The sequence below is a fragment of the Acanthochromis polyacanthus genome, chromosome 9 (assembly GCF_021347895.1).
Source record: "Acanthochromis polyacanthus isolate Apoly-LR-REF ecotype Palm Island chromosome 9, KAUST_Apoly_ChrSc, whole genome shotgun sequence".
In the NCBI taxonomy this organism is placed as follows: Eukaryota; Metazoa; Chordata; class Actinopteri; family Pomacentridae; genus Acanthochromis; species Acanthochromis polyacanthus.
This window is the reverse complement of record NC_067121.1, coordinates 22,932,495-22,952,809: the sequence shown is the minus strand read 5'-3', so window position 1 is coordinate 22,952,809 and position 20,315 is coordinate 22,932,495. Positions and strand designations below refer to the sequence as shown.

The 20,315-nt window shown below is 40.8% G+C and overlaps 3 protein-coding genes across 3 annotated transcripts; all 3 read left to right on the top strand.

The window, feature by feature from the left end:
• The first annotated feature begins 3,725 nt into the window (after window positions 1–3,725).
• foxq1a (forkhead box Q1a) lies at window positions 3,726–5,335 on the top strand. Its single transcript, XM_022207127.2, has one exon. The coding sequence runs from the start codon at window positions 4,190–4,192 to the stop codon at window positions 5,006–5,008; it is 819 nt and encodes a 272-aa protein (XP_022062819.1). The 5' UTR covers window positions 3,726–4,189; the 3' UTR covers window positions 5,009–5,335.
• A 1,384-nt stretch (window positions 5,336–6,719) lies between these two features.
• Window positions 6,720–9,973, top strand: LOC110960059 (forkhead box protein F2-like). The gene is made up of 2 exons (XM_022207128.2): window positions 6,720–7,996; window positions 9,412–9,973. The coding sequence occupies exons 1-2, from the start codon at window positions 7,027–7,029 to the stop codon at window positions 9,585–9,587; spliced, it is 1,146 nt and encodes a 381-aa protein (XP_022062820.1). The 5' UTR covers window positions 6,720–7,026; the 3' UTR covers window positions 9,588–9,973.
• Window positions 9,974–17,652: 7,679 nt separating this feature from the next.
• On the top strand, window positions 17,653–19,921 carry foxc1a (forkhead box C1a). Its single transcript, XM_022207129.2, has one exon. The coding sequence runs from the start codon at window positions 17,985–17,987 to the stop codon at window positions 19,401–19,403; it is 1,419 nt and encodes a 472-aa protein (XP_022062821.2). The 5' UTR covers window positions 17,653–17,984; the 3' UTR covers window positions 19,404–19,921.
• The last annotated feature ends 394 nt before the right edge of the window (window positions 19,922–20,315 follow it).

Here is a 20,315-nt window from a genome sequence, read left to right as displayed (position 1 = left end):
ACAGTGATAATAAACACATGCCTTCCATAAATAGCATGAAGGAATTCTTAGAATCAACATGAAATTCTATTTGCATTTTGAACAACCGAATGCCGCCCAAACTCTAAAGCTACCCAGGTCTTTGCTCGCAGCGGCTTAATCTTCTGCAAAACATCTGAACATCTCAAATGACCTGCAGCTTTGCACGCGAAAGCTTTTTGTTTGCATAGAGAGAGAGGGAGAGACACAAGCCTTGAGCGGGAGTTATGCAAACTGAATCCTCGTCAGTTTGACATCTCCACAGGGTTATTTTTAGATGTCTTGTGGAATCTGCTGCAAGAGTTTACATTGCTGAGATGCTGAGCAAAGTTTAAATATTTTTCCCCATATCTTTTTTTTTTTTAAAGTGTCACAAACTGTCCTGAGTATGTAATAAAATTATCTGCTAAAGAAAAGAAATTATATTGCATTAACTGAAAGATACATGCAAATATATGCATGTTTACAGATGAATGCTTATATTTAAGGAACATACATACAGCAGTCTGCAAAGTACAAGAGAACTGACTATTTCCAGCACCTGACTCAGTTGTATTTATGACTCCCACTAAACGTTTTTATGTGTTCTGCATATCCTCAAAAATATGTCACTACCTTGACAACAGAATAGTCAGTCAACAGACACAAACAGTCAATTTTCACTGACGCACACACACAAAGTAAACACTTCTGAAGTGTTTGGAAAACTTAATCTTCATTGTCTCATCTCGTATTTCTCTACCGACGGTGCATCATAATGTCATAATACAACACAAGCTCTTAAGCTGACCAGTGGCATCAGCGGAAATCTATGCAGCTGTGGAGTCACGGAGAGATGATTTAGTCTGAGGACGCATGATTCAGTGCACCTCAACATGACTATTAAATCTACTGTTAGTGCATTTGGTGTTGCCCTTCCTGTGCTGTTTTTAGCCACAGCTTTGTTCTTTACACATGCAACCAACTAAGATTCTTCTTCCTCGTGCCCTCCAACCAATGACTGGAAAGCTATTTTCCTTCACAAACAACTCAACAGAAGGAACTAATTGGAAATCATGGGGTTGTGACTGTGTTTCTTTCGTAAGTTACCACTGGGCCCAGTGAAGTTCCAGATCACACTGATCAGCTGGAGCGTAAAACTTACAGAATCATGGAAGAAACTGACTATGAGCAACTCCAGAGCTCCAACATGTTATAAACACTGGTCTGTCAAGGACTTCTTAAGCAACTACTGTGTGTGTGCACAGTTTATTCATTTGTTATCAGTTCGGGATTTTTGAATGTTTAGGATCTGAACACAGAGCCACTGTATCACTGAACTGTGTCAGTGCTTCACATGTTTTTCATTCCACCATATCAACAGGTGAAACCAACATCAGAGATACAGTGGCAGCTTACCGCACCAATTCCTTTTCACAAGAAATTTCAAAATCTGTTTAACTGTGACAAGAAAAATGCTGCTTTTGTGGCCACCTTGTACGTGTTGCTCAGAGGAGAAATTGTTGCCATTATTGTGCTGCTGAGTCTGGAACTTACTTCATTCTTTGAAGATTTTCCATTTTTATAGCTCGCAGGCATTTCTGCTTTCAAAATGGGGCTAAAGAAAAAACTAAAAGATGTAATCTGACCTAGTGTCTGCAGAAAGGCCCACCATTATTCTGTTGTCTAATGTGCTCATAAATCTGATGACACTGAACCTAGCAGAGACAGAGGAAGGGTGAGACACACAGAGCAGCAGCACTGAGCCTCGAGTTAAAATAATTAAAGATATAGCATGACAGTGAGACATATCTGGAATCAGCATGGACAGATATTATTTAAAGCCATCCATAATAGGATTTTCTGAGGTTAATATGTCTGGTAAGGATTAGAATGTACACCTGTTTTATACTATACCTTTTAGCAAATAGGCAAGATGATAAGATTGTAAACTAATGGAACAACAACAACATAAATTAGTTTTTTCTTTCTTCATGCTCTAGCTCATAGAATACTAAAATATCACCACTATTGTGCCTGTACTAGCAATGTATAATAAATATAATATCAGATGAATATTTCACTTGAAAACCACTGTGTTTTTTCATGTTAGAACAGTCGCAAACAGTTTTACGTCAGTAATCATAACCAAATTTGAAAGACTGCAATAATGATGGTCTTCAGAAAGTGCACTGACATAACTTTACTCCAAGTCCAGCATACACTACCGTTCAAAGGTTTGGGTCACTCAGAAATGTCCTTATTTTTGAAAGAAAAGCAGTTTTTTTTCAATGAAGATAACATTATATTAATCAGAAATACAGCTTAGACATTGTTAATGTGGTAAATGACTATTCTAGTTGGAAACGGCTGATTTTTAAATGAAATAGTTACATAGTGACCAGAACAGAGGAACATTTCTAGCAACCATCACTCCTGTGTTCTAATGCTACATTGTTTAGCTAATGGTGCTGAAAGGCTAATTGATGATTATAAAACCCTTGTGCAGTTATGTTAGCACATGAAAAACAGTGTAACTTTTCATGGAAAACATGAAATTGCCTGGGTGACCCCAAACTTTTGAATAGTAGTGTAGCATTGATGCACACATACAATTTCAGCTATAAAATCATTCCAGAAAGCTGTTATTAAGCAGATCACGATGTATACGAGAACACACACAGACTCACGGCGGCCTCACAAGCTGCCACATGCAGTGAACAGAATGAGTCCATGGTATTTGAGCTCCTGTCATTGTGTGGTTAGCTTGCAGGAATCCATCCTTGACATGCCACCATTCAGAATGGTGACTTCACCACAGATTCTGTGTCACACTCAACACAAACAGATTATTACCTGAAACATCAAAACACTGACACCAGCACAAACATGTGTAACCTACATGCAAAACACTTTGAAACCTTCAGTTTGCATAAACAAAAGTCAAACCACTCAGCACAGTGATAATGTCTCAGTGCTGTAAGTGTGATATCAACATTGGTTTCCAGGTAGTATACAAGGATGTTATTTTGCCATTTAAATATTTGATGACCCGTTGCAGCACAACCAGTGATTAGGTCTGATTTACAGGAGATAAGGTGAGGAACAGGTCGCCCAGTTCAACATAACTCCCAGATGAACCTGCAGGAGTGGGAGGAGATCAATCCAGGCCGTGAGTGGGGGGTACAAAAGAATGAGACACTGACATTAAAAGGCATAATATACAGTTCATGCTTCAGTCGGTCTGTTCACCTGTTGGCCTCGTAGTCATAATTGCACTTCTTTCTTGGAATCAGATCACAAGACTCCCACTCTTCGAAAGCCTTCCAAAACCTCAAGGCAATTTATTCAGAGACAAATCACAACAACTAATTTGTTCGGCCAATTCACTATCTTGGCACTGCGCAACAGGAAGCTCATGATCCATTTATTTGTTTAACAGAGAAACAGAACAATGCTGGTTTCTACGAGGGCTGTGAAGTTGGCAGAGATATCCATAGTTCACACCTTTGATATTAGAGATCTTGAGAATACGTGAATGTCTAAATACTGCTAGCACAGGGAGCATCTTTTTTTTTTTAAAAGCAGTGCAGCATATTGTTTTCAGCATAATGACAATGTAAAATAAATCAGTGTGTAAGGAAAAGTATAGCTCTGGCTGTGATTCCTGCGCTTCCTGACACAAACAAATAAAACTACCTGCAGGCACCGCACCTTATGGATACAAAGGAATTCTACGCCCCCTGGTTGTCTCAGGTGAAACAGTCCCAAGGTGTCTGACGGATCACATTTCTCAGGTAAGACAGATAAAGCTGCTAAATGGGGTGTAAAGTGAACGTCGTCTCTAGCTAATTGCTAAACATTTCATAATGCAGCAGGATGAAACCTTTATCATGATTTATTACACTATCACGCACGCTATGTGTGGATGTTTTGTGATGCTCCAAATCTTTTAAAATCGCGTAGCTCCGCCCTTTTGGGGCGGGTCCTGAGGGAGGTGAGTCTGCTATAAATTGCTGCTCACACACACACTATAGGTAAGACAGGCTTCAGAGCTCAGACAGGTATGACTGCACAGACACAACTTTTTGGATACAGTTCAAGGCACTCCGCGTCTTGACGCACAAGACTTTACGCACAGAGTTCCCTGGAGTTTAAGACTGGACTGATTTGACTCCGCTCCACTGTAAGCATGAAGCTGGAGGTGATGTGTGGGAGCCACTACGACATGAAACATTTCCAGATGTCCGGTGATGCAGAGCGGAATGCGCGATCTCCTCTCTCTGCTGAGGAGGAGCTGGGGTCGGATGGAGACTGCGTGGCGCACAGCCCTCCACCTGTTGCACCGTGCGGGAGCGGCAAGTCCAAGCCGTACACGCGGAGACCCAAACCCCCGTTTTCATACATCGCTCTCATCGCCATGGCCATTCGGGATTCTCCCTCAGGACGTCTGACTCTGGCGGAGATAAACGACTACCTGATGAAGAAGTTTCCGTTCTTCAGGGGCAGTTACACCGGCTGGAGGAACTCGGTTCGACACAACTTGTCTCTGAATGACTGTTTTCTCAAAGTGCTCCGGGACCCGTCTAGACCTTGGGGAAAGGACAATTACTGGATGCTCAATCCTCACAGCGAATACACGTTCGCTGACGGGGTGTTCCGGCGCAGAAGAAAGCGCATTAACAAGAAGTTCGAAAGGGAGCAGGACGTGTCCGAACAGGCAGAGGAGTCGCAGAGCAGTCCGAAGTCTGCTGCGGCCACCAAGACGGACTCCTGCCCCAAGTTTACCAGTCCATTTGCTATTGACAGTATCCTCAGCACACCCTTTAAGAGAGACTTAAACAAGGGACATGTACCTCTCCCCCCTGCCTTCATCTGGCCGCACTACACTGAACTGATGATGCATCATTCAAATACACCTGCTTCATTTCCATACGTTAGGGCGCCCTGCCATGTGGACTCCTTCACAGCGCATGTGCCAAACGCCTACGGCTGTGGGCTGCTCTCATAGACAGTCCTGCATTATCAGAAATATATTACTTGGTGATTAAATCTCACCATAATGCACTGATGGCGGATACAGAGGAGACAGCAAACCCAACACCAAAGACAGAAAAAAAATGTTTACTTCTGTGTTGGGACTAAATTATTACATTACTGTGGTGGTATGGGTTCTTACTTTACTTTATGTGGTTGTTTCTCTTTTATTTTCAAATTCTCAGATTTTTAATATTAAAATATTTGTTGTAAATGTTACTGAACAGACCATTGTCTATGTGCTTTGTTCTACCAACGTTTTAAAAATATGCACTTTTTATTTTTTATTATGTGTCTCTTTCAAAAATCTATGCTCTATATAATGAAATAAAGAACTCACTCATGCTGATATGTGTTTTCTATTGTTGTACGATAATTTGAATGACTGATTAGTCACAGCCTATTGTTGGAGGGCCAAAAATAACGGCTGACACATCTCTGAGGCATTGACGCCCATTAGGTGTCAATGCAGTAATGTTTATCTGGGCGTGTGTTCATGACTCCACCTCACAAAATGTTTAGAAAGTGCAGGAATTGATTACAAGTTGTACCAAGTCTCTCCTAACATTACGTTTTCTTGCACATGTTGAAGAGGTTTTTGTTAAAATAAATGCTCTCTCACACTTTCTGCACACAATTTGCTAATCATAATAATAATTGATAATAATAATAATAATAATAATAATAATAATAATAATAATAATAATAATAATAATACATGTAGCCTGTTTTTAATTTACCTTTAACACGTCCAAAAGAAATTACCATATAAGTATTTACTTTCCAGTCTTCATGAAGCTCACTGGTGCCAGAATGAGGCATCCAATATTTATGTTTTCTGCTCTGGCCTGCACATAGCTGTCGCCTCAGTCACCACACATGCGCAGGAAAGGCTTCATACAAACGTTGCATCCTGACCAAACTCGACTCCAATCCACAATAGGAAGAAATGTCTTCCACGTTGGCCCATTCTTCTGAGACTAGAAAGTAAATTTCCTTTAAGGCAGCTGTGCATCCTGGACCCAGCGGGGTTGCAAGTTGGATGTTTGCTGATAGTCTGGGTTTCTTTTAACTCTGCTGATGGGAAGTGATTTCATATCTTAAGCTCGGTGCTTTCAAGTGATGCCAGGTACGAGAGGGCATTTGCTGCATTTAACATTGCAGAGATTATATTTGCATAGTTTATTGTCCAAGTCGTTCCCAAGACTTTTTGTTTGCTAGATTCTCCAATAAATTCTTTTCTCCAGGGATGTAATCCAGACTCCGAGAGGTAAAGTGACACTTGAGCGCTGTGTGTGGTAGCCTATACTGGCACGCTCTGATGGAAAAAGCATGCTTCCTCTCATGTCAGAGCCCTAACCCTGAACAGATCCCAAACAAATCAGGACTCAGGAATGGTCCTGAGCAACTTTACAATCTAAAGTTCTACCCGCAGGCATCCTCGCTGTCTGTAACACACGTTAGGAGGAAATGGATCGCTTTATTCAAACACTTTAGAGCTTGTCAGGTTTTCATGCCAGATATCGATATATGTCAAATGTGGACAGAGGTGTTTTGGAAAATGATCCATGGGAGGAGATTTGTCTTACTCCACTGCGCCGTGTCCGGCTCCTAGTCTGGATCCCGGCCAAATGGGGAGGGAGTAGTTCCTGGCGATTTTTTGGAGGGATTTGGGGGGTAGAAGGGCAGTGAGAGATTTAAGAACTGATAGGTGGTCGAGTTGTGTTTGGCCGGGTGGATATGCGCAAGCAAAGTCGAGGAGCTTTATTTCCCCTCTCTTGTGGGATTATTGCCAGCAATGGACAGAGAGAGGAAGGAGGAACAGCGGCAGGCGTTTCTTGATTTTCACTGTTCTAACCTTGCAGCGCATCGCAAATGGACACTGGCCTCTTTAAATACCGCGTTAGGAAACTTTTAATAGTGCCCGAAATACATGAAAAGTGAGTGGCCCACGTGTTGTAGAGACCCAGAATCCAAAAAAGAGGCGCAATCATGACGACCGAGATTTCCCAGCAGCGTTTGGATCCATCCAACCCTCTGCGCTCCAGTCCAGCGGCCGGTGCTCTGAGCGCAGCGCTGCTGAGCGCACAGCCAGGGATGGAGAACGCGCACAACGCATCAGCTAAAGGGAAAAAGGGAAACTCAGGCTTGAGGCGACCAGAAAAGCCCCCTTACTCGTATATTGCTCTGATTGTGATGGCAATTCAAAGCTCTCCAACTAAGAGGCTCACTTTAAGCGAAATCTATCAGTTCCTTCAGGCCCGGTTCCCTTTCTTCAGGGGATCCTATCAGGGATGGAAAAATTCTGTCAGACACAACCTGTCTCTGAATGAGTGCTTCATTAAACTGCCCAAAGGTCTGGGCAGACCCGGCAAGGGCCACTACTGGACCATCGACCCGGGCAGTGAGTTCATGTTCGAGGAGGGCTCCTTTAGGCGCAGACCTCGGGGGTTCCGAAGGAAATGTCAAGCTCTGAAACCAATGTACAGGATGATGAACGGTATCGGGTTTGGAGCATCCATGCTGCCGCAGACCTTTGACTTCCAATCATCTTCTGGCTCGTTAGCTTGTCACAACAGCTACAACTTGGACTTGATGGGGAATACGGTTCCAGGCGGGTTCGAGGGGCTTGGAGGAGGACATCACGTCCCGCACATGTCTTCATGCTCCGGGTCCTCCTATATGGCCGCATGTCAGGCGGCCACCAACTCAGACTATTGTCCGGACAGCAGCAGCAGCCCCCTGCAGTCCTCCCCAGCCATGGTGGGCACTTTGGACTGTCAGTCTCCGTATGCAAATGCAGCCTCTCATTGGAGCTCACCTGGAGTGTCTCCATACATCAAGCAGCAGTCTCTGGCATCAGGCGGTCAGAACTCCTCCGCCATGCACACTGGGATGTCCTCTTACTCTCTGGATCAGAGCTACCTGCACCATAACGCACGAGATTCTTCTGACATATCAGGTACCACACTTCTGTGTCATATAATCTGCATTATTTTACATTTATTCATTACTGTTTGCTCATTAGTTGTGGTTCAGGTCATTTGTTTTCTCAGTCTGATCAGACAAAACACATTTTTTCCAAGCACTTTAAACTGCACACAAATGAACAAATCTATTGAAATTTGATTTTTACTGTCCATTTCTGTTGGACTAATTTGCACCAAATAACCAACATAAAAAGAAAATCTGAATAAAATTATAACTATTTGTCCAACCAGGTCATGGAAACGTAGCCAGTAAAACACAGAGAAGCACTGAGCTTAACAGTTTAAATTAACTGTTTCAATGTGAAGTAAAATCTTTGCCGTTGTCTTCCAGTTTATTTGTATCATGTTTTATTAAAATGATTTCTGAAGGGTGCACAGTTTCTCTGCCACGTATAGTGTTCGATTTAAATTAAATTTGTTTGATTATATCTCCACAGAAAACGTTTCAAAGGCCTTCGTGCTGTAAAATGTATCGAATAAAAGAACAATACGCAGCGAGAGAAGCACAACAAAATGAGTGAATTAGCCCAGAAAATGACATTAAATACGCTGTCACATGCATATTCTTAACAAAGAAAAAAAACTTGTTGTTTTTGAGCTGAATACAGCTTCACTGTGGCCTTTGAATGAGCTGCATCTGCCTCCAGGGCGTTTATAATGTAACCTCTCGCTGTATTTTTGCATACTTTAAGTTTAATTTCCTTTCCTAATAACCATTTTAAAACACACGGAGAAAAAAAGAATTGGTACCACTTTCTAACAAAACAGATTTCTGAAGGTTTTATTAATATAACGGACTTAATTTGTAGTTTATAAATTGTTAATGCCTAATATAAGATTAGTTCATTTGTTGATTTTTTGTCACCAATGTATATACTTGCTTTTTATTTTTAGATTATCAGAAAATCACTAGGACTGTTTGTCACTTGACAGTTTATTTGCACGAAAATGCTTTTTTTTTTTTTTTTTACTTATTGAGATTAACCACTGCAGACTTGGTAGTTTATTATTTTATTTAGGTTTTGCTAAAAAAAAATGCAGATGCTTTATTGTAAAATAAGGAAGCTTCATCTAAGTGTGGCCACCCAAAAGAAAATTCAAAAACCTCTGATCTACAAAGCCTTAGTTAAATATTGTCCATTGCTGATAAAGGGGTTAGTTGCAGCTTAGAAAATCTTTATGAAAGGTATCAGAAGGTGACACCTATCAGTTATTCCCTCTAAAAAAAAACATGGAATGAATGAAACCCTGCTCTGTTTTTGGTTAGGTCTGGCCAATCTAATTTGTAAAACAATAAAATAATAAAACCTGATAATTAAGATATGTATTGGACATCTTGGAGCCCAGCTGTGGAGATGATGACCTCTTGTGTCCTGTTTCTTTGCAGTGGGACTGTCTCGGTATTCCAGCCACTCAGCTCCCGTGTGCGACAGGAAGGAATTCGTTTTAAACCTAAACGGAATCTCTTCCCTCCATCATCCCAGCAGCGGAGGAGCTTATTACCACCAGCTCCATCACCATCACCAGAGCGTCTACCAGGACGTGAAGCCGTGCGTGATGTGACGAGAACAGCTCCGGCGGTAAAACTGCAAAAGACTTCCTCTGAATTCAGCCTGAACTGAACTTTTCTTCACGACTCCGAGATGAGTAGGAAAAAGAAAAGTCTCCTCAGTGACCTTTGACCTTTGAAATCATCAGGTTATGATGTGGGGACTTGCAGCACTTTCTCAATATGTGACTGACTTCACGCACATGGATGCGCAATAAATGCATTTTACTGAAAGAATTAAAACATACCTGAATTCATGTCTATTCATGCACTTCATTTACTTTTGCTGACATTGTTGACATCGTTGCTGATCTCCTGTCAGTCATTTAAGAGATTTATTTGTAAAGGATCATTTGCAAATGTTTGAGGTCTTAAGGAATAAATATTTCTTAGAAATATATACCAGGTGTTTTTTATGACCAGATTCCTTCTTCTCTTTCGGTTTTCATTCCATTTTCCCTGCTACAGAAAACGTTCTTTTATCATTATTACGCTCAGGAAATGATTGAAACTTGATTTATTTTGGATAGCACTCGGTAGCATTACAAGTAATCTAATTGATTGCCATGTTTTGACTTTATACTGACTCTAAAAATGTTGGGTTTGTGTGGCCACTTTTTGAGCAGTAAAACTGAGAGAAAAAAAATGCCTTTAAGATTCAAGATTCAGAAATCACAATTTGAAAAGGCACCAAACAAAAACACTGTCACCTCTCTGAGCATCATCAGGGAGATTCTGCTGTGTCGTTGGTAGTTGCTACACATTTAACAGCATGTGTACTCTGCTTCACTGTGACATAACACGGGATAAAGTCATAGATTAGTCTAACAATAAAGTCGTTCTTGTTTGGAGCTGTTTACACCCTGAGGATGATGTAATTGTAGTTTGTGTAGTCTTTATTCCGAGACGCTTCCCTGACTAACTGTAATGCAAAGACCATAATTAAATGAATTAATCCCGAAAACTGAAACACAGAACCGTCTGCAACTCTGAAGTGGCACCTCTGACATTAAACTGCCTCAGCCCCGTTGGTTTGTCCTGTACTGCCATCTAGTGGTCACTCAAAGTTGAAAGGCTCAAACTAAATTCCACCTTTGTTCGTTCAGTTTGCTGAAGAGATTTGGGTTTTGTGCCAAACAGTGACTGCAGATAAAGCTGTGTTTTATGGCAAAGCTTATATTTATACTTATTTAATATCAACAGACTGAAATGGAATTGAACGTTCCTTTCTCTGGTTTTGGGTCTCTCACAGTCCAAAAATGTGCTGAGGTTAATTGATTATTAACCTCAGGTGTGAGGGTGTGAATGTGAGTGTGATTGTTTGTCTGTGTATGTAGCCCTGCCACAGACCTAGGGTGTCCCAAAAAATGTATACACACTTTAAATAATTGTAAACTAGGTGTTTATTATAATTCCTTTAATTTTCAACATGTAAAATAATTTACAAACATCATTCTATTGTTTTGTCACCTCCTGCTCTCAAACTGACGTCCGTTCTGGTCCAGACACTGCCGACAACGCGCAGCGATGGAATAGCACACATCATGAAACAATTCCCTTGGTATCTGCGTGTATTCACGTTCAGTGGTTGCTCTCAATTCAGCGACTGTTGCAGGTCTCATTGCGTAGACTTTGTCTTTTAGGTATCCCCATAAAAAGAGGTCTAACAAAGGAAGAAAGAGTACTGGGAATGTTTCAGCGAAGTCCAAGAAAATCTGTTGTCAATGGACAAGTTACATTCCAAGATTAGTCCATGCTCTTAATGACTATGATCCAGACTTCTTTTTATGGGGATACCTGTAACACTGCAAATTTCCCCACTGCAGTATCAATAAAGGTTATTCTATCTATCTATCTATCTGTCTATCTATCTGTCTGTCTGTCTGTCTGTCTGTCTATCTATCTATCTATCTATCTAGTAAAATACGCCTGCAAATTAAGACATACATTTGGGTTCATGTTGATTTTTCCAAAAGTAAGCTACACATATGATGGGCAAATATTAACAAATTGATTAAAGATGCCACTAAATTAAATCCTACAGAGGACAGCAGGGACGTGTGCAAACTAGGAGCCATAGAACTTGCTTGATGTCAGAGTTGTTGTTAAGTGGTTTCCTCTTGACTCAGAATTTCCAGTGGTCCTGCACAAAAGTCACAATTTCACAGGAATAGAAAAAATATTTAGTTCACTTAGCGTATGTAGAATACTCTGCAGAGTGTAAGCAGAAAAAATTGATCTAAACTATACTGTTTTTAGAGACAGTAATAGTGTTAAGTATGTAAGAAATGCTACCATGGTCATTACAGAATAGTTCAGTTGAGTACAGCAAAAGACACACAGTGTTCATTTTAATCGGCGTTTCATGTGAGCATTTTGCTAATGCATGGGTATTATTCTACATTTACTCATGTATTAAATTTTACTTCAGTTCTTTTCTAAGTCTCTGTTAAATTTATTATGGCCAAAGATACAGATGAAGGAATTACACATGTTGATTCAGATGCTTTTTTGTTGTTGTTAGAAGATTCATTGGATTTACTAAGAATAAAACTCATGCACTGTAACTGTTTTTTTTTGTTTTTGTTTTTTTTACAAACAAAATATCTATCTCCTGCCCCTTTTTCTATGGAGGCTAAGGCTAATTACTGAGCATACATCACCTGTTTATAAAGCCTGATACAGAGGATTAAAGTTGGCAGCAAATGAAAGCACTTTGTGTTGTTGATAATTAAAAATAATAATGCTAATATTTTATATATATATATATATATATATATATATATATATATATATATATATATATATATATATATATATATGCTTGTCTGTTTTATTCAAGGGACACATTTTTAGGCCCTTAGATAAAACAAACAAACAAACTATGCATGTATAACAGAATGACTCAATATCCCTAAAGCGTCTCTGGCAATGCGTTTCGGGCAGTTTGTCCAAATAGACTTCCCGTCGCGCATGTCGTCGCGCATGCGCAAATGGGCAGCTGATCCGGAAGTGGCAGAACCAAGCAACTCCAAATGAAAGATCGTGAACAGTAGGACCTCACCAATTTAATCTGCCGATTAAAGACCTTTTCAAAATCATCATCGTAGGCCGGAGTTTTGCCGATTAAACGCCGATATATTCTTCATTTCTCATGAACCGTAAATGCTGTTAAGTGTTGGAGTCGTGGAGAATGATGACCATGCGCCGTTTGTCCAATTCATGGAGCTCTGACTCCATTCAGTCCTCGGTCCTCACCGCTGTCTTCTCAGTAACGTACAGGAGTGAGCCACAGCCAGACAACATTACAGGAGTGGGCTGAGTCGACAGGTAAGTTTATAACGACGCTGTGAAATTAACAATGACTTAACATGTCTTCTGTTTCAGTTAAGAGAAAGAGTTAAAGTTAAATGATGAACATTGCGGTCTGTCTTCAGCTACTGTCATGATGTCACACTTAGTTTTACTTTGTCAGAAAATACTATAACGTGATACAGGGCTGTAACAACAACTCAGTGTGTGTTGTTAAGGAGTAACATTAGTGTCAGACTATTTGTGACCATTATATATTTAAAATGCAAATCTGTCAAAGGTGACGTGTTTTGGCATCTGAGAAAGGCATCTATTTTTTCTTTTTTTTTTTGCTTTATATGAGTCATGACTTCATGTCAAAGAAAATAATGGAGTAGAGAAAATGTGATTGAAGATAAAAGGGCATCAGAGGGCTGCATAAATAATGTTTTCCAGTAACTTTACTCATTATGTCGCTCACATACAGCATATACATAATAGAACCTACCTCTAATGTGCAGTAACAGGAAGTACAAGACAAGATGTATTAACTCACTGCTAGATTGACTCTTTTTAAGGTTATATGCTTTGTTGCATGTTTTTGTACTTGAAAATTCCTCTGTTGTAAAGTTAAAGAAATTCAAAGGAGAAAGTATTTTCTATCAGTTAAATGTTCTGCCTGCAATTCATATCTTTGTTGTTGTAAGCATTAAGGGATTTAAAAAAGTTATTTTATTCATTATTATTTTTTATATTAATTGGCTGATTAATAAGTTATCAGAATTTTTTTCTGCCAAATATTGGAATTGGCATTAGTCTCAAAAAATCCATATCCGGCCCTACTTGTTGGCTCTCTCAGTGGGAAATTTTAATACAAAAAAACCCCAAGACAGAGCAGTTGACGACATACAGTAATATGCACACTCTGCAGGAAGCAGTTTTCTTTTTACTGAAGCGCTTCCAGCTTAAAGTACCACATTAACGTGATGCATGCGTTAGTCTGCAGTTCTACCGTGAACCTTTAAAGGTGTTTAATAAACACCCTAAGTGCATATATCTCTTCTTTCTTGACTGTTTGCACATGCAAAATGGAATGCAATTAATATAGATTAAAAATGGATGATATTTAATCATGATAAATTGAAATGAATCCACAGCAACCCTGTGATTAATATGATTGAAAAATTTTAATTGTTTGACAGCATGTGTGTGTGTGTGTGTGTGTGTGTGTGTGTGTGTGTGTGTGTGTGTGTGTGTGTGTACTGTTTACTATACCAACTAGGATAATTAATTTGAGTTCCATTTTTCAGTGAAATTATACCACAGAGAAAATGTTTATATTGATGTTCTTGTAGATTTTTTATTGCACATGAAATGTGTGGAGCAATGATCCAAAAAGTTTAGCATCTTGAGCAGTGCCTCTCAATATTTAAGGTCACTGTGTGGCCTTATCTGAAGGTGCCTTTTTGCCTCGTTTCTTATGGCCATTTAGTCCATACCTGCACTACTGAAGCAGGTCATGAGGTGGCAGCAGCCTCTAATAAATGTTCTGCAACCATTTGGCCTGCAAGAGGCTCCTCGTGCTCCTTAAGGGCACCAATGTTGATTAATGAATTTCAACAATATTTATAATATATTTGAATGTGGTGTCGGGCAATACATAGAAAATATGAGGACATATTTGTAGGGCCTTGGATAAAACAAACAAACTTGAGTCTGGTTTAAAGGCTTCATATATTTCTGCTGTTTCTCACATGTTTGAAGTTGGTGGCTACAAAACTTCAGCAGAGTTCAAAACAACTCTGAAGCTGGATTCTATTTACAGTTTTTCTCGGTCGTTTTGATACATTTCTTGAATCATCCTCGAAATTTGCAAAACAGTAAGTGCGTTTCCCGTAACAATTCATACAAACAGCAAAACACCACGGATTACCTGCAAAAGCCAGTCTCTTGCTCAGATTACTTAATTCATCCCCTAAAGGAAATATCTGTGTCAATGAACATGTCGGTGCCATCAGAATGAGCACTCCTTGTGTCATTGTGTGCAGATAAGACAGTCAGATTGCTTAGTGCTGTTGTCCTCATAACAGTGTACTCTGGAGGGATGTTCTGATGTAAACTATGGTGAACGTTTTGATGACAATTATTGTAAATTGTAAGTTACGCCTTAGTGTATGTGGGAGATTGATTGCAAGAGACTGGACAAAATTCACATTTACGCTTTTACTGTTTGTATTGTAATTTGTTGACAGACCAACGTTACTGCGATACAGGAAGAAAAACAGCGGTGTGTAACACAAAGAAAAAACAACAACAGAAATGTGAACATAGGACAATCTCCTTCAGGAAAACCTTACATGCAGTGCTGGAATTACAATGCAGTCTTCCTAGACCTCCTGATGTTCCTGTCTGTTGGGACACAGATTCTCATCCACATCATGGATATCTTCTCTTGCATCTTTGAGCGATTTCAGAAAACTCTAACCCTTTACGCATTTCCCTTCGAAAGAGAAAGTCAAGCTCCACCTGGAAGCAATTTACCAATTCAAGACAGTTTAAAAAAAGTTTAATGGTAATGTATAGAAATATCTTGGACATATTATAACAACTTGTTCAACCTTTTGTATGTGAAGACTTATGCGATAAACTGATGCCTATTCAACAGAGACCCATTATAATGCATTTTGGTCAACATGAAATAATCAACTGATAATGTAGGAAACAGCAGATAATTGTACATAGCAATTTGCATGGATGCATTAAAGCATTTGCTACTTGTTCAAAGAAATGAGAAACTGCTTTTTTGATGTGCACAAGTGACACAATGATGTGAATATTGAAAAAATAGTTTAGAGAATTTCGATTCTGATCTGAGAAATGTACTAAAGCGACTGAGAAAAACTGGAAGTTCCAGAAATTAACTGAAAACTTCACACAAATGTTGGTCAAATTGCAGAAAATGTGCACTCGTTGAACGCCAGAGGGAGCCAGGTTCACAATTATGATGACTCTTTGACCAGGCTTTAATCTTTCTTTTTCCTTATTTCTTTCTCCTTTATAATAATCAAAATTGTGACTTCAGAAAAAACAAAACGCTACTTGTTTTTGTGTGATGAACATCAGTATTCGAGGCTGATAAGTCTGATTAAGAAAATAGTTTGTGGCTTCAAATTTGATAGCTGTTATAAAAGAATAATGTTTGGATTTCTTGTTCGTTGAAAAAGTTTTCGGAGGAAAAACTACAATGAAGTGGAAACAAAGGCAGAAAAACAGACATAAGACATGACATTACATTTAGTTAAATTATAGACCAAATGACATGAAGAAGCATCACTTTAAAATAATTCTTGTCATTGCTATTTTCAGTATTTGAAATTACACTGCTAACAGTACAAAACATACACCAAATTTCAAATATTGCGGCTGATTTTCTGTCCTCCTTTTCACTGTGCTTCTCTGCTGGATACTTTAAATAATACAGAGGTAAGGAGGACTGGGTGGGCAGGCCGTGGTATTAAGTAAAAGGCCCGTCGTGAATTGAGTAAACAGCCCAGGGCGGTGGAAAAAGTTCATGCCCGGGTCCATGTAAGGAGAAACCGGCGGAGCACCAGGCCACTGCACGGACATTTAATTAAGACGACCTGCAGAGGATTACGGCGATATTGGGACTGTAACTTTGCCTCACAATGATCATTAACAATTTCATGCGCAGTGGCCCTTGACAGCAGGGCGATACAGAGGCCTTCATGGTCCGCGTAATGGACTTTTAGGTCTTATTTTTATGATTTTCTCTCCAGGCCTTGTGGCATATAATGTCCATAAACTGCCATGAAACACCTTAGAAACTCATTAGGGGATTTTAAAATTACACTAAGCGAAATATCTGTGCCCAGTGAAATAATTTAAAAGAATACATATTTAAATAATTTGCCATGAATGCAAAGTAAATAATCCACTTTTGTTTATTCAGCTACCGAGACAGTAAATTCTGGTGTGGGCCTCCGAGCTGACAACACAATAGATATTCAAACATTTTGATGAAAAGTCACACATGGAAGGTGTTGTGCCGGTCGCCCCATTTGGTTTCTCGTCTTCAGATGCTTTTTTTTTTTTTTTTTTTTTTTTTTTTTACTTGAATAAACTCTCACACCTCTGGTCACTCTCAGCCCAAACTGCCTTTTAATTCCCGTTGTAATGAGATGGCTCTTAACCGCCCACCTACCAGCTATGCGCACTTCTAACCCCCTGCTTTGATCTCACGCTGATCTGCTGCTGGTGTTGAGCCTTTTAACTAATAAAATGCACTTTAAAGACGTCAAGCTGCACGTAAACGCCGCCATTTGGTTTACTGGTGTTTGTCTCTTTTCTTGTTAAAAGGAAACACAATACAGTTCATGAAGTTCTTATTTAGAGGAGTAGCTCTAGAAGACTGTGCGCAAAAAATTCAGCGTGTTTCGTGCGTAAATTGTGATTTTTTTAAAAGAGAATTTCAGAATTAATTTAATGCTGTAAGTTGAAAATAATGTGAAGCTGCTGAGTTAGTGATTTTGACAGCTAATTCTGCTGTGTCTGTTTCTCTAAGGCAGCCACATGCCTCATAGAGGATGCCCATGTGTGCGTAAAAGCGCTCCATGATCTGATTGTGTACATGTGAGTCGCTCTGTCACGTCTGAAGTCTTGGGCTGGAGTGGGCTGGGAGTTACCGACACCTCCTCTAGTTTTTTTTCTCTCTTCTTCTTCTTTCTCAAAGCCCTCTGAGTGTGGCCAGCAGCTTTTTGCTCTCTCTGCACGGCCTGACTTCCAATTGGACGACTCGTACACTTTTTGAGGCGGGGCTTCCTTGGCAGCAAAAAGGAGAAAAGAATTTAACTGCGCAAAGTCCTGTGCTGACGGATGTCCAAAGTTCAGAACTTTTTCAATGTGCGTTTCATAGGGACACAAGGATGGGGACAGTTTGAACACGGCAAACTGCACTGCGGGTTAAGACTTTTCCCACTTTTCCCCCTTTTTTAACAAAGTGAGCAGCGAGGAACTGTGATTTGAGCACCTCAGCCTTCAGAGGAGGGAGAACTCTCATTCTGCGTTTTGGAGCTTTACTTGCGCTGGATCAAAGTGAAGACATGCAGGCTCGCTACTCCGTCTCCAGTCCCAACTCACTGGGCGTCGTGCCGTACATCAGCAGCGACCCGAGCTACTACCGGGCCGCAGCCGGTGGGGGATACACGGGAATGCCAGCACCTATGAACATGTACTCTCACGCGGCTCATGACCAGTATCCTGCCAGCATGGCCCGTGCGTATGGACCGTACACCCCCCAGCCTCAACCCAAGGATATGGTCAAACCTCCCTACAGCTACATAGCGCTCATCACCATGGCTATCCAAAACTCTCCTGACAAGAAGGTGACCCTGAATGGGATTTACCAGTTCATCATGGAGAGGTTTCCATTTTACCGAGACAACAAGCAGGGCTGGCAGAACAGCATCCGACACAATCTGTCGCTCAATGAGTGTTTTGTCAAGGTGCCCCGTGATGACAAAAAACCCGGCAAAGGCAGCTACTGGACCCTAGACCCGGACTCTTACAACATGTTCGAAAACGGGAGCTTCTTGAGAAGACGGCGGCGGTTCAAAAAGAAGGACGCGCTGAAAGAGAAGGAGGATCGGCTGCAGAAGGACGCGCCGCCGAGGCAGCAAGGCCGGGAGCAGGAGCAGCCGGTGCAGGGCTCCCAGCCGGTGAGGATCCAGGATATTAAGACTGAGAACGGGGCCGTGACGCCGCCGCAGGCCGACTCTCCCTCTCTGAGCACCGTTCCCAAAATCGAGAGTCCAGACAGCAGCAGCTTGTCCAGCGGGAGCCCTCACAGCATCCCCTCCAGTCGCTCCATCGGCATGGACAGCTCCGAGCACCACCAGCACCACGGCCAGGCCTCGACGCAGGGCTTCAGCGTGGACAACATCATGACCTCCCTCCGGGGGTCTCCCCAAGGAGCCTCCGAGCTCAGCTCCGGCCTCACCGCCTCCAACAGGACAGGTATAACACCGTCTTTGTCCTTAAACTATTCTCCAAGTCAGACGTCTGTCTATAGCTCACCCTGTAACCAAAACTCCATCTCCACTACCTCCAACGCGACCTATCATTGTAACATGCAAGCCATGAGCCTTTACGCAGGGGACAGATCGAGCCACTTGGCACCGAGCACCACCGTGGACGAAACGTTGCCAGATTACTCAGTCACAACCACCTCATCCTCCCTGACCCACGGTAACCTAAACTCGGGGCAGGAGGGCCACCATCCCCACCAAGGGAGGCTGACCTCATGGTACCTCAACCAGGCCGGAGACCTGGGCCATCTGGGCGCAGCTTACCCAGCACAGCAGCAGAACTTCCATTCAGTCCGAGAGATGTTTGAATCCCAGAGAATTGGCTTGAATAACTCGCCGGTGAATGGAAATAACAGCTGTCAGATGTCATTCCCACCGAGCCAATCCATCTATCGCACTTCGGGAGCTTTTGTGTATGACTGCAGCAAGTTCTGACCAAAAAGCAGGCTTGATATATTCTCCTCGCGGTGTTTGAACTCTTTTCAGTAAAAAAAAAAAAAAAAAAAATCCAGCGTTTTTACCCTCCTTACCTGCCCACCACCATATGGACTAATATAAGACAGAAAAGAACAAATAAAAACAGAAAAGACTTGATCTTGGTTTTTTCTAAAGAACAGTGTTACTGCAAATAACACGTAAGTCTCTCTTTGCTTTTGTGGCTTTTATGTGATATGTTAAAGATGTCTCACCTTTCATGGACGTGTAGATTGCATATAGTAATTTATTTTTAAACTGTAGCCGGATATTATGGACCAAACACCAAAGAAGTGTTTCTAAATTGAATTGCCTTAATTGTCCAAGAAAAAAAAGAAAAAAAATTGTTCCAATATAAGGAGAAAAAAAGTAAGAAAAAGGAACGTGTATATCGCCGTACTATTTCAAAGATTCTTCATTTGTTGAAAAGTATTCTGAAGGATTTGTTTGTTTGTTTAATAAATTGTCATTTTATGTGAGCTAAAGTTACGCCTCATTTCTTACAGACTTGAATGCAGGCTAGTAATATTTGACACTCGGTCTGATCCAAGTTGGTTTTGTGTGTGAGGTAGATATTCCTCGTTTTTAATCCGATCTGACCCCCTTAGATTTAATTTATTTAATGGTAGGTGGTCATCAGAATTTGTGAAGGAAAATTAAGGGTATTGTGACTGCAGTCTGTTGTAGTGATTTGGAGCTCACGCTCAGAAAAGCTATCTTAAAAATATGAAAAAGTCTCCATCGGTGCGCACAAGTCCAACAGAAAAGCGCATGTAAAGGATGTGTTTATTTGCTCGGCTTTTTATTTTCATCCTCCACATGCAGTTTATAATTTCGGTGTCATATTAGAGACGTCCAGGCTTCATAACAGAT

Excerpts from the sequence above, each read along its gene's own strand:
- foxq1a (XM_022207127.2), top strand. The coding sequence starts at position 4,190 with ATGAAGCTGGAGGTGATGTGTGGGAGCCACTACGACATGAAACATTTC.
- LOC110960059 (XM_022207128.2), top strand. The coding sequence starts at position 7,027 with ATGACGACCGAGATTTCCCAGCAGCGTTTGGATCCATCCAACCCTCTG. Across the intron at positions 7,997-9,411 it reads AGATTCTTCTGACATATCAG|TGGGACTGTCTCGGTATTCC; the intron begins GTACCACACTTC and ends GTTTCTTTGCAG.
- foxc1a (XM_022207129.2), top strand. The coding sequence starts at position 17,985 with ATGCAGGCTCGCTACTCCGTCTCCAGTCCCAACTCACTGGGCGTCGTG.